The sequence below is a fragment of the Rissa tridactyla genome, chromosome 5 (genome assembly GCF_028500815.1).
Source record: "Rissa tridactyla isolate bRisTri1 chromosome 5, bRisTri1.patW.cur.20221130, whole genome shotgun sequence".
Lineage (NCBI taxonomy): Eukaryota > Metazoa > Chordata > Aves > Charadriiformes > Laridae > Rissa > Rissa tridactyla.
Window position 1 is genome coordinate 30966921 of NC_071470.1, and position 12776 is coordinate 30979696.

The 12776-nt window shown below is 38.2% G+C and overlaps 1 protein-coding gene across 3 annotated transcripts in view; it reads right to left on the reverse strand.

Moving 5' to 3' along the window:
* The window catches only part of DOK7 (docking protein 7), a 67171-nt gene that overhangs the window by 36908 nt on the left and 17487 nt on the right, over positions 1-12776 (reverse strand). For all 3 annotated transcript variants that reach the window (XM_054202883.1, XM_054202881.1, XM_054202882.1), the window contains 3 exons: positions 11047-11166; positions 3996-4103; positions 614-1488 (listed from right to left, as the gene is read on the reverse strand). In XM_054202883.1, coding sequence (XP_054058858.1) covers positions 614-1488; positions 3996-4103; positions 11047-11166 — 1103 coding nt within the window. The remainder of the gene's footprint in view (positions 1-613; positions 1489-3995; positions 4104-11046; positions 11167-12776) is intronic.

Sequence of the window (12776 nt, forward strand, 5' to 3'; positions counted from 1 at the left end):
AAAGTACCCATCACTGGGCCAGTTATAACTACAATACTGGATTAGTTGATCTGCTATGGATTGCCATGCTAACTTGGCTATCTTGTCTTTTCCCAGTGAGAAGCTTTGCTAACCTGGCTTCTTGTGTAAGACATGCGTAAACTGCAACAATAAAGAAAAGAAAAACAGCAATAAAATTAAAAATATGTACTGTGGTCACCTAAAGAGCAGCACATACTATTTGGCCTCCCTTCTTTCTCCTTTTGAAATACCAGCAGTAAAACAGACCAAAGTCCTTCATGCTAAATTACTATTACATGAAAAATTCAGCCCTTTCATGTACCTGTAAAGCTTCTGCCTCTGTCACCATAAGCCACCCACCAAAACCAAAATTGGCCAATTTCAAAGTAATGACTGATCACCTATGTTGTTCAGTGTTTTCTTGATTGGGCACAGAATTTGAGGAAACCGTGTGCTAAGCCTCTCAACTTCAGCATAAACAACACAAGAGGTATTACCTGTTCAAATTATAAAGGAAACAATAGTACTTATGACTTGCAATTTAAGTCATTTTACATTAATCATGCTCTATTAAGTAAGGCTTGTTAGCATCTGCTCAGTGTTAGGTATTTACCTTTAGTCCACCACAGATTGGACAAGCTGAAAAAAGAGCTCTTGTCATCCCAAGGTGGGGGCTACATGTGTCACAGGGGTCAGCTGAGGCCCCACTAGGTGGTGACAACTCACTACTTTTGGAGTCTGACACCTGTCCTTGTGGTTTTGCGTCTGACCACCTTGAAACAAAATCCACATATGTCTCATCACTTGAGTCCTTGGTGCTTTCTGCAAGCAAGGATGAAGGCCTCCCTCTGTCCTGGCTGTGCTCAGGTACCCTCCGTGCTTCCAAGTGCGGTAGTAGCAGTTTTGGGTCACTTGCACCTTGAGGTGACAGGGCCTGGTCCTTGGGTAGTGTGGAATCTGCGTTCTTCGGTTGCACATCTTTAGAAGGTGCCTGTAACAAACTCCTGGGTATATCATAAATATGTCTGAGAGAGCTGGGAACCTGATACTCTGATCCCGCACCTCTCTGGGGCTCACTGTGAGGACAAGTACATAAATTCTGATCTGAAGGAAAGTTCAATGGCAGGCTTAGCAATGATCCAAACTCATCACCATGGCAAATGTCCAAGCTCCCAGCATAGGAAGAGAAGCTTCCAGAGTAGGAAGAGTGACTACCAGTAGCAATTCCACTGTCAGAAGAACTCTGACGACCTATTTCCTGTAGCTGTCTGGACCGGAGGGGCTTTGGAGGTGGTTTAGTGGTGCCACGTGCCCCTTCTGGAAGGGTCTTTTCTTCTCCAAGATGAATGCCTTTTGCTGCTGCCAGTCCGTGACTCTCTTGAGAAGTGCTGGCTGAAGACTGTTCAGGCCAAATTGTCAATCTGCTCCCAACGCTAACATCCGAGTGGCTGGTATCTGAAGACGAGCTTGAAAGACTTCTATCGTCTCCTAGAAAAGAACAGAACACATCAACGTATGTTTAAAACACAATCGACAGACTGAAGCGTGGCAAGTATGCACAACCAGAAAGGACCCTGATATTCCATCTGCTTTTTTTTAAGGAGAACTTCTGTCAGAAAGCTGGAATTCCTGCAATAATTCCTATCTCCATGGGAAAAATAAAATTAAAACAGTATGTTACGTTGCCATAAGCCTACCACACTGTGGAACATAATGCATTCAAGGCTAAATTTTTAGAGTTTATGCACCAAGTTCTCCCCTTTTCAACCATATTTTACTTCTGCACAGTCAATTGGTTTTATTTTAGATACTCCTATATCACAGGGAATAGTCAAAGTACCAGGCTCAGAATAGCTGAGATTGCTCTGAAGAAAACCTTGTTGCTGTGACCCAAAGCCATATAAGATATTTCCATGTTTCTATTTGATCTGAATCAACCAAATTATTATCTTATTTGTATTTTTTTCCTCTATTTAAATCTTATATGAATGACATCAAAATGAATGTTAAAGATACTGCAAAAATAAAATCCAACTTAAGACTGTCCTATTCTCTCTTCTGAGCTCTCCTATACTGTACTTCTCCATAATATCCATACCAAAATGCAATCATACATCATTTTAACAAACAAACGTGAGAATACTAGTATTATAAAAAATATTACGTATCTATATACAAAAAGATCTTCCGTAATTCATTTAGGCATATATTGCAAGAAATTTTTTTCTCAACAAACTAACAAAAACCCCCCACTTCCTTGTAGCGGCACACATAGTCCACAATGTTATTTCCTTCCTTCTTAATAAAACCAATGTGAAAACAAGGACTGGCAGTAGGGTCATTCTGTAGGTATTAATTTTAAAACTCAGGCAATAAGTTGCCGGATGGGGTAGAAAGAGAAGGGGTCCACTGCAAATTGTGACCTAAGCTTCTGGTGTTACTAGACTATTTCTGTTCTCAGGTGTTGAGGGAAAAGTTTAGAACAATTCTCTTGCTCTTCATGGAGTAATTCTTGATATATACTACCACAAAACAACAATGTTTATCCCATGAAATCTAATCGTTTCTTTTCCCCCCGACCCCGTTGCATGACACTTGCTTGTGACCCCTGCATAAATGTGACTCCTGAGATTAAATGATACAGCTGTCTAGACCGAAGGCATGAATTACAAAAGCATTAGTATAGTTCTCAGCAACATGCCCAAAAAAAGAAATATACTTGTTAAATAGAAGTTATTCTGCTTACAAAAACATGTATTTTTATTGAAAAAAATAATTGTTGAATTTATTTGAAACCACTTCTTTTAGAAAAATATTTTAGGCACCTTAAAACTCTGGAAGGGAAGCCCTACCACAATCTTGAAGAAAATGATCTAACTATGTACAGCTCCAAGGCACTGGCAGAACCTAGATCTCCAGATTCAGGCAAATGTCCTCCCATCAAACATACAGGGACAATCTTGTTGTTATAATATTTCCCATAAACAGAAATATTTAAAGTTCCTATGCAAAACTCAAGTAACGGAATATGAAAGTCTTACTCTAGGATTCCTCATTCTCTGAGGATTATAACATTCTCAGGAGTATCAGGTCATAAATTCAAGTAATCTCAAGCACAGTATGTATACAAAGTTGGACCACATGTTCTCTAACTGGAGTGACTGGATAAAAAGAACAGGCATACTTCTCTATCAAGTCTCATTTGTTTTCCATCAGTCTAGTCAAATCTAGAAAAACCTCAGGAAGTCTTAGTGGAATTTAGTCACAAACCACATTACCCAGCAGTGTCAAGACTAAACTAGACATGGACATGTATAGAAGCACATAATTAAGCTCTTGAGGATCTTCATAGGGTCATTTTTAGGCTTGTAGGCTTTAGAGTCAAGAGCAAAGCAGATGTTTTGAAGATCTGATATTAAACAATGCAAATGGCAGTTCAGGGCATAAGCCGTTTTACAAATACAGTGCTAGACACCAATTCTACTTTGATACATAAACAACTCCAGAAGGGACATGCACAGATACCACCATGAAGAACACTCAGAACCAGAGCACAGGAGTCCTAGGTTTTACTACAAAAATCTGCTGTAAGCCTGATGTGTGACCTGCACAAGTCAGTTCATCTCACAAGCTGGAGTGAGTCAAGTAGTAAAGCAGATATCAAACTTGATGCAGACAATTCTTTTGAAATTGCACGTGCACAAATTCAATAGGGTCCAGCATGCTAAAGGATTTCCCTGTGTTGATAGTGTTGGATCCAAAACTCGGTCTTCTCAGTTGAAAAACTCCAATTTGCATCAATGGACTTTAGGCAATGCTGTTAAAGAACTGACCCACAAGCAACCACTGCAAAATCAAATACCTTGACCATTTCTCTATTATTTTTGTTTTAAGCTGAGAATCTTAAATTATATACAATATGCTCATTTCTAAATTCTGGGAGGAAGGGAGGAAGGAACAACATTTGTTTTTATTTAATTAAAGATATTTCTTACCTCCACTGCCCTGGCGACTTGTATGGGAAAGCAAGCTCAAGCGCTTTTCTAATTGCAAAGCTTCATGAGCCAATCTTTCTTCTGAATAGGCTGGATTTGTACTTGGATCTTTAAAAAGAAACAGAAAATAAATAAATAAAAAAGAAGAAACGTGGAAAATATGTAAAAGGAGGGAAAAAGACAGACACATTCTTATTTTAGATACTCTGTTCTTACGTTTGACTCTGTCTTCATGTTTAATACAAGATAACTTAGAATGGTAAAAATCACTCCTAAAATGTACTATCAGGGATTTCCCCCGTACATTTTAGTGAGTTTGCCATTCCAGCTGAAATTACTTCACTGAAGTTTCCTTCTATTCCAATAGAAAGAGAAAGATCAAAAGTTATACAAAATGCGGAAGAACTTTCATCAGTAAAACAGGCCAGTTTCCTCTAAACCATTTTGTTTCCAGCCAGGCACAACAATAGAACCGGATGTTGGAAGTAATAATAACCACTATCCCAAGAGAAATCTTACAGACTTCTTCAAACAACACTGACAAGTGTGTCATCTTCAGCAGTTGCAAAGGATATGGTCTGCTAACGTGTCCATCATTGGAAGTTTTGTAGCTCATATTAATTACATAGGGAAAGGAATTAGTAACAGATAAAACAGATCAGCTTCCTCACAACTGCTGCTCTTGTATATCTGATCAACTGGGTAGTAGTAGCACACCACAAAAACATTTAATCATTGAATCATTTCATAAGAGGGGAAAAAAAGGATGAAAAGGGCTACATGTTGCTGTGGTTGAGTTAGTAAGATAAAAACAGTTGAAATGATGAAAGAAAAGTTTCATTTTCATCCCAGGTCTTTCTGTTTTAAAAGACTTGGGTTTGATGTTGTCAACACAGCAGTCAAAGCTGGTGAGCTGAGGCTCCATGGGAGTCCCTACTTTATTAATTACCTGAGAAAGAAGCTGCCACATCTCTCCTCCCTAACCATAATCACCTTCTGATCTGCCCTGGTTAGATCCTAGTGCATCACAGGAGCAGAAATGACAATGCTGAACTTTCTTTCCCATGTAGAGAAGGTTTCCATCTTTACCAGTTTGCAACCTGGATAAGATTAGCAGAACAAGCCAGACACACACATTCTACAACAGCATATGTCAGAAATCAAAGGTGTTCTAACAGGGACAAGGTAACAATGCCTGTGACAAACAGGCTCTATGACCTCTGTGCCTCCCAGCTCAAACAGTGCTTGATGTTAGCGTCTGACACCTTCCAAACTTAGCTTTAAGAGTAGAAAAGAGGACTGTTTGACATGATTATTTTGTTAGGTCTCCATTCCTATTTCCCTGCAATACAACTCATATTAAGCATCGACTAGTTCAAACCTGTGTAACTGCTTACTGAAACGAAAACCCCAATGCTTCCATATGGACCTCTGCCAAAAGAAAATACAAGATTTGGCCACCAGCACCTATGGTGCAACCCAGACAGGTCTATGCAAGGATCTGCTCAGTGGCATACAGTGTTACAGGCTGGTGCTTGAATCTATTTTTGAATGTCCTCTGCTCCAGTTACTGTGCTGTGTCTAGTTAAATGCCCTTATGTCCGAAAACATCCAACAAAGATGTTCTACAAGCACTTTGAGTATAAAGTTGGCGTAACAGATCAGCAAATTAGTCAAACCAAGATGCAACAGACACTAGCCCTTCCCACAGCAAAGAACTGCCAGTAGGAAAGATCTTTTCACTTCTCTCAGAACACGATTACTTGATAAATACAGATTTTCAGAATGTTACTATGGCACATACACAACTATTAGTTTTTTAGTAACTGATATCCCTCTTACGGACAGCAAAAGATATAATTAAAAAAAAAAAAAAAACAAAACCAAACAACACCTAGTCAAGCAACTGATCTTGCAAAAATGGCCTATAATAAAATACAAGATGGGGTGGTAGGAGACAGTTAAGTTTCTACTTCACATGTTCAATTGCTCCTAGAAGACAAATTCCCTATCAGCTACACAGCTAAGGAACACAACAGGTTTCACCCAACAACATGAAATCTCTAGGCATACTGTCTGTCCAACAGGACTGATATTTTTTTTGTTAAACTTCCCCTTAAGAATTGCCTATGTATAAAAGGTGTGTATAAAATTGGGTTCATAGTTGTGTGGGGTCTGTGAGCCCTCATTGCCCAGCTTTGTGGAATATTCATTAGAAGAATCCTTTCTCAGCAAGCACTAGGAAGTATCTAGAGAAACAGCTTCAAAACCTGCCAAACATATATAGACTTAAAAGTATTAGGCAGATATTAAAAATAACTGTCCATCAGTTTTATTGACGTCTTTGTTTTGCCTTTAATCGTCTCTGCTAATAAGCAAGACTTCTGTGGAATACACACACAACACTATTCTCCAGAAGCAGCAGATTCTTATACCAGCATTTTTGGTTACAGACTACCAAGCACTAATCAGGAGGTTTTGCTACAAGATCAGACTAAGGACTGAAGTCACTGGCAGCCACCTTTTAGAGACGAGTCCTTACTGGAGGGCATAACCTCTGGCCTCCTGTCATATGAGCGTAGAAATATGGTCTAAAAATGATAAAAAACCAAGGTGGGTTTTCACCAGTAAAGTGGGATTTGTTGGCATCATCCTACACCTTATGCATGCACAATACAAAGCCTCTAAATTACCGTGTAGTAATTTGCCATATTGCTAACTCAGGCGGACAGAAACAGCATGACCGGTACTGAGACAGCTGTCCAAGGAAGTTCAGACAGCTTCTGCCCACACAACATCCTGCAGTAGCTCCAACAACTCTAAGAGCAATTAGTTTTTTCATTTCCCAAACTCTAAACAAACGTATCTTATAACATGATTTACTCCCATGGAATCTAGACATTTAGATGCACTCAGGTCCTTCAATTAAGAAAGTGTTTTATCATTTTCCAAACAAAAACGGATCCTTTGCTATGAAGAAAAATCTTTTGTGTGAGGCAATCCTTGAAATCTTCTTAAATACTTCTTTGGGGCAAAGGGGAAGGATTACATTAAATTTGGCTGGACTAAAAATGCTTCTGATGGAATTTTTATTTTTGTATTACGTTGGTGGATATTCATTAAAGCCACATCAGCTGCTCATCGTGGGAGATTTTGAATACTTTGGTAACATACGAATAAAGTGTCACAGTAATTCAAAGCTCCAGGGTTGTTCAGTAAGAACCTGTCAGGAAAAAATGTATTGTATCAAGTTAAGTCAGCAGCTACCTAAGATATGCGTGATTATATGCATCTTTAAAATGCAACATTGGTTAATTGCTTCATTAAACAAAGTTAGATAAGTTAGGCTGAACATCTCTCCTTTCTTTCTTATTTTGTAACTGTAGGCACATTTGCAAATCAGGCCTGGACCCTCACCTTCATGCTAACATCTCCACACCTTGTAAGATGTCTGGAGGAATGAAAAGATGTCCTAAAAGTTTGAGGAGGATCCACTTGGTACAGATACTGCAGAAGGCAGCCACAGAGCTGTCTTGCAATGGCCAAAGGTGTATCAAGCTTCAACAAAAAGAAAGAGCATCAGATAGATCCTCAGCAAGCAACACTGCACACTCTCCAGTCAGTCACAAAGCAGCCTGAAAACGCTTCCAAAATTAAAAGAGAGCATCAAGACTATCAACATTACACTTGGGGTCTTTCCAGCCTGCAGGACTAGACTGTCCCGTAGCCTTAGCCAGATTTAGAGAGTAGTAATCTGCCCACTGATCAAAGATATCACTGATCGGCTGTTGGCCCTTTGCTGTGTTCATGTTTGGCATTCAAGATGAATTTTGCTAGTGAAAAGAAGGAATTCAATGCACACCTAACAAACAAACATTTCTCAAATAATATGCATGCAAATTCAGTATAGATTACAAACCATACAATTCATATCTCTGTCAATACCTAGACTTCTGCCAAGACAAGAACATAAAATTCTCTGGTTTGTTTTCTAAATATATTCTCAAGAAAGAAGTTGCCAGTTGCAGGCAGACAATTACAGCAATTATCTTCCAACTAATAGCTGGTGAAAACAGGCTATCCAACAACATCCTGTCACTCATTTAAGTCCCTTATTTAAAACACTACACTGCCTAAAAACATCTACATATGCCTACATTACCTTTGCGTTCCCACCTAATGCCAAATGTCTTAAATTTGAGACCTGATCATGCAGCCTTTAATAAATTAAAACCTCCAATCTGTTAATGGAGCTATCAATAGGAGAAGTTTGGTACAATTTTGCAGAATTAATGGACTCCCAAAATAAGTACTGTACAATAGTAAACTCTAAAACATCTCATGTTCTTTTTCTTTTCCATTTTATTTTGGGTGTATACATAACAGAATTATTTTTGTCATGAGAAATTCACATTCATTTGATAACCATTTCCAAAAAGTCACAGAATAATTCAGGTTGGAAGGGATCTCAGGAGTTCTTTACTCTAACATGCTGCTCAAAGTAGGTCAGCTATGAGAGATTAGACCAGATTTTGATAATTGGCAACGGTCAGTCAAGTTCACGATTTCCACTGCATGGCTTTTTCATTATACATTTTATAGACAACAGAATAAGACACATACAGTAAGCATATATGTCTACGTTATAAGGACACCAAGCTTTTAAGGAAGTAAAGTATACTTTTTAAAACTACAATCCTGAAATTATATTGGTGTCCAAGAACACTGTAAATGTGACAATTTTTCCACTGCATTGTATTCTTTTCTCTGTACAGCTGCCCTTTGTGCGTTTTCCTTTCTTGAAAATACCTAAGAGTTATTGAAGCATATTTCATGTTTAAGTTGGAAAGGTACAGGCAACAGCAAGAAGGCAAATTCAAGTAGCGAACTGTGGAGAGGAGGCCACTTCCTATAAAAGTTTTTGAATTACACAAAAGCAGAACATTGCACATATAAAGCACATTTGAGGCTGTGTAGCATTCTGTGGGGCAGTAAATATGAATAAGATTGACTAGAGGTTTCTTGGTAGAATCCCAAATCTGGAAGTTTTGATCTAGTTACTTGAGGTGTGCAGGTGATTGATCTATTTAATAACTATCCCTTTCAAAAGATTGGCTGAATTTCGATACTCTTGCCAGATACCATGTACAGCTGGTAGAGACATGACCTTTTCAAGCAATACAGTACATTCTGTGTAACAGCATACTTGATACGGAAAGTTAGTTTGTGGATGAATCACTAGTATTGTACATGTGCCTTAAACAGGTCTGTGCAAGCTTCTGCATGGAATAACAAACGAAGGAGAACATAAAAAAATAAAAATTTCTGTGAAGTGGCGTGTACATAGGGCGTGACAACAAACTGGAAGAGCCAAGGGATATGTAAGTTAGAGGGGTCAAACTAGCTTGGAAAAGGGCTGCAGAGGAGTCTGCGAGAGCATGAGTACAGTTCCCTACAGAACACTGCTTCTTTGCAGGGAAAGAAGGTGAAATCAAGTGGCTGAGTACATCTTCACCCCATTTTAGTGGCAAGTCCATCAAGCACAGAAAGCAAATGAGAAAGACCTCAGAAAAGAGGTCTTCCCTTAGAAAAATCACCAAATCATCCCCAGGATATTCCACATCCACTTTATGCACTTCAGTGAGGTCAGAGCTCTTGAAGGAGGGAAGGCAACATGTTATGTGGCTATGTTTAACAACCCACAAGTGGCAGAGTATGCAAAAGCAGATTTAGTTCTACATGCCTCTAAAAAAAGATTTTTCAAAGAATGTGCCATCTCAAATTAAAATAATAATTTTTTTTTTAAAAAAAGACAACAAAATAGTTGCTTGTAGGCTTAATTTTTCTGGACATAAGTTTTTGTTAAATGAAAGATTTAGGAGTTGTATACTTGTAACATAGTTTTAGATATGCAGAAAAATTGCATTCAATAGTAAAGCCTTAAATATTAGCACTGATTTTTGCTTTTCTGTTGTTGTTTTTTTCTAGTTTGCCTTTTTTTTTTTTTTTAAACACTCCACTCAGTTGAACTCAAACACAGATCATCACACAAGAACGAGGTTTTATTTCCCACTATCCTGCTTGATTATTTTATTTACTTTGGTATTACAACTATGGGAAAGAACAGATGATCTGAGCCTCATGTCTAGTGCATTTACCTTAACTAACTTTTCATAATTTATTTTCACAAGTTTCACATTGAGATCTAATCTTTTCCATCACATTTCCTCCCTGCAATTATCTTAATCTTATATCAGCAATAAAACCCTGTCATACATCTATTAACTGCCTAACACTTAAACAGAAACCCTAAGTATTTCCAAACCCCACCTCATCCTTCACCATTCTTGTAGCCTATTCCCACTATATCCCACTGCCAATTCACAGATATTTTTCTGCCATCTCATTTCTATACTCTTGCCTTGTTTGACACCATCATTCCACCTCAATATTGTATTTCTTCATCTGCTAATGTCAAAAGGCATCAGGGTTTGCTATGATGCCATCTACTTTTCACTCTGGACATTACAGCGCGTGCAACAGTTACCAAGAAATAGAAGAAGGAATTTAATCCTTGCACATCAGAAAAGAAGTTCAAGCTGCAAAACTGAAACGTGATGTGGAGGCCTCACAAAGTTCTGTAAGGTTCCAAAACTTAGTTCTGAGTGTTTTGGATGAACTCAAAATGCCCCAGAAGTTAGTTTTCCGTTAAACTATCAAAATAGTGATGCAGACGTGGATCCGAGTTGAAGTGCGTAAGCTTAAAACTAAAGGTTAGGGTTCCTTTCAATTCAAATTACCATATTTTAGTACTGTTAAATAAGAGAAGGCTAAAGTTAGTAGTATCACCAGAAATACGAATGAGCCAGAGCAGCAGGGGGAAACTGGGTACATTCAACTGATAAATCTTTACTGTGACATTTAAGAATGAAAACCACTTTGCACTTTCTACACCCTTAGTGTCTGCAAGCTGTTCTTACAATCACAGCAGTAAGTGCTAGACATGGCAAGTTCCTACTTTGCTCGGTTACTCTATACTTCCTATATTAACCTGGTAGGACTGGACGCAAACCAAAAGGGCCTTTCGTCGGGGAGATGCCACGGACGATACAGTCGAACAGAAAGCTGATCTGCTCTCCTTCAGCACAAGAAAGGAAAAAAACACCAGCCCCTGCAAGAAAGAACAACATATATATATGTGTGTTTTTCACCTGGATACAATAGAAACATATTTAGCTGAAGCTATTTATAATATAGCAATCAAAAGAATATAAGTGCAAGCCACATAAAGAAATCAACAAGACATGTTCTCCAGAGGAAAGAAATGAAAAGAAAAAAGTCAGGTCAGCACACACACACACACTATCACAAATATACACATAAATTATTAGGTAGCTATTGAACTTATGATAATTTTCTGAGATTCAGGCAGCTAGAGCAATGCCAAAATACAAGCCATATGCTCAACTACTGTCTGGGTCTTTTATTCTTAAGTAGCCCTAAAATTTTGTAGGACAAATCTTAGCTATGCAAGTGTCGGGGATACTTAAAGTGACTTCATCGAAATGTACCAAGTTAATTTTACTTTTACACAATTTTAACCAAGAGCAGCTTTTTATATACCAGTGAATCAGGATTTGGTTATATTGCTGGATTATATTCTAAATTTTCCTAGACTAAGTCCTATGCGTCTATTATTAACAGAACGTAACACAACTCCACAGGTTGTCATCAGATCTTTACCCTTTTCTCCGTCCTGATATTTTGCTTTCCATTCATTAAGAATAGCCCCAAGCAAAATTAGAATGAGAATCACTAAATAAACAAACAAGTTCTGAGCTGCATGATATATGGCTACATGAACACACAAGACCAGAAGTGCTCCACATTTTATTTGAGAACTGTCAGTCCAAATATTACCCACAGAAAGAAAAAAAAAAAAAAATCTAGTTGACTTTTTTGATGATCTTAACACACCAGGCAAAAGACCACTCCAGCAACCAGTGACTTTGGGGGGAAAAAAAAAAAAAGAATACAATAACCAGATACAAAAGGAACTGAAATTAGTATATAGGCCTTGAAGAAGTGCTGCCAGCTCACCAGAGTCACGCATATTAGAAAACCACAATACCAAAGCTTAGACCTGCAGTAGGGTTTTGCATATTACTTTCCTAGGGACCTGGGCCCCTAATCTGGACAGTAGTTTCACTTCTGCATGTCTCTAGCCAATTCTGAGTTTCATACATATTTTTTGCCAATTTTACTTAAAGCAGCAGAGCTGGTTTTGACCAGGAAGCCTGCATCCCCATCACTTTCCACACATATGCTACGTCATATGCAACAGGACACTCGCATTTCACTTAAGCAATGGATACACTTTTGACTGCTTGGCAAAGGGCTACAGGATTCAAACAAAGGGGATAATCAAGAGTGGACCACAAACAAAATTAACTATTTTAGTAAATTAGATATTGCCAACAAGCAGGAAACTGACCACTCTAGGAAAAGCATATTCTAGTCCACGTCAAGACAACATTGTTACCAGCATCTTCGTAACTTGCTTTGTCACTCCACCATATTTGTTCCTCTTCAGATCTTACTGATCAAAACTTCTCCAGCCAAAGAAAAAGAAATCCCATTCCTGGTACAGTTGAACTGCTATAAATTCAACTGGAATTAGAATTCACTCACTAGTAGAAGTTAAATTTGTACTTAAGGGCTGGCTTTCCAATCATTTCCAGAGTACAAAGTCTCAAACATATTACTTAAGACTCATGATAG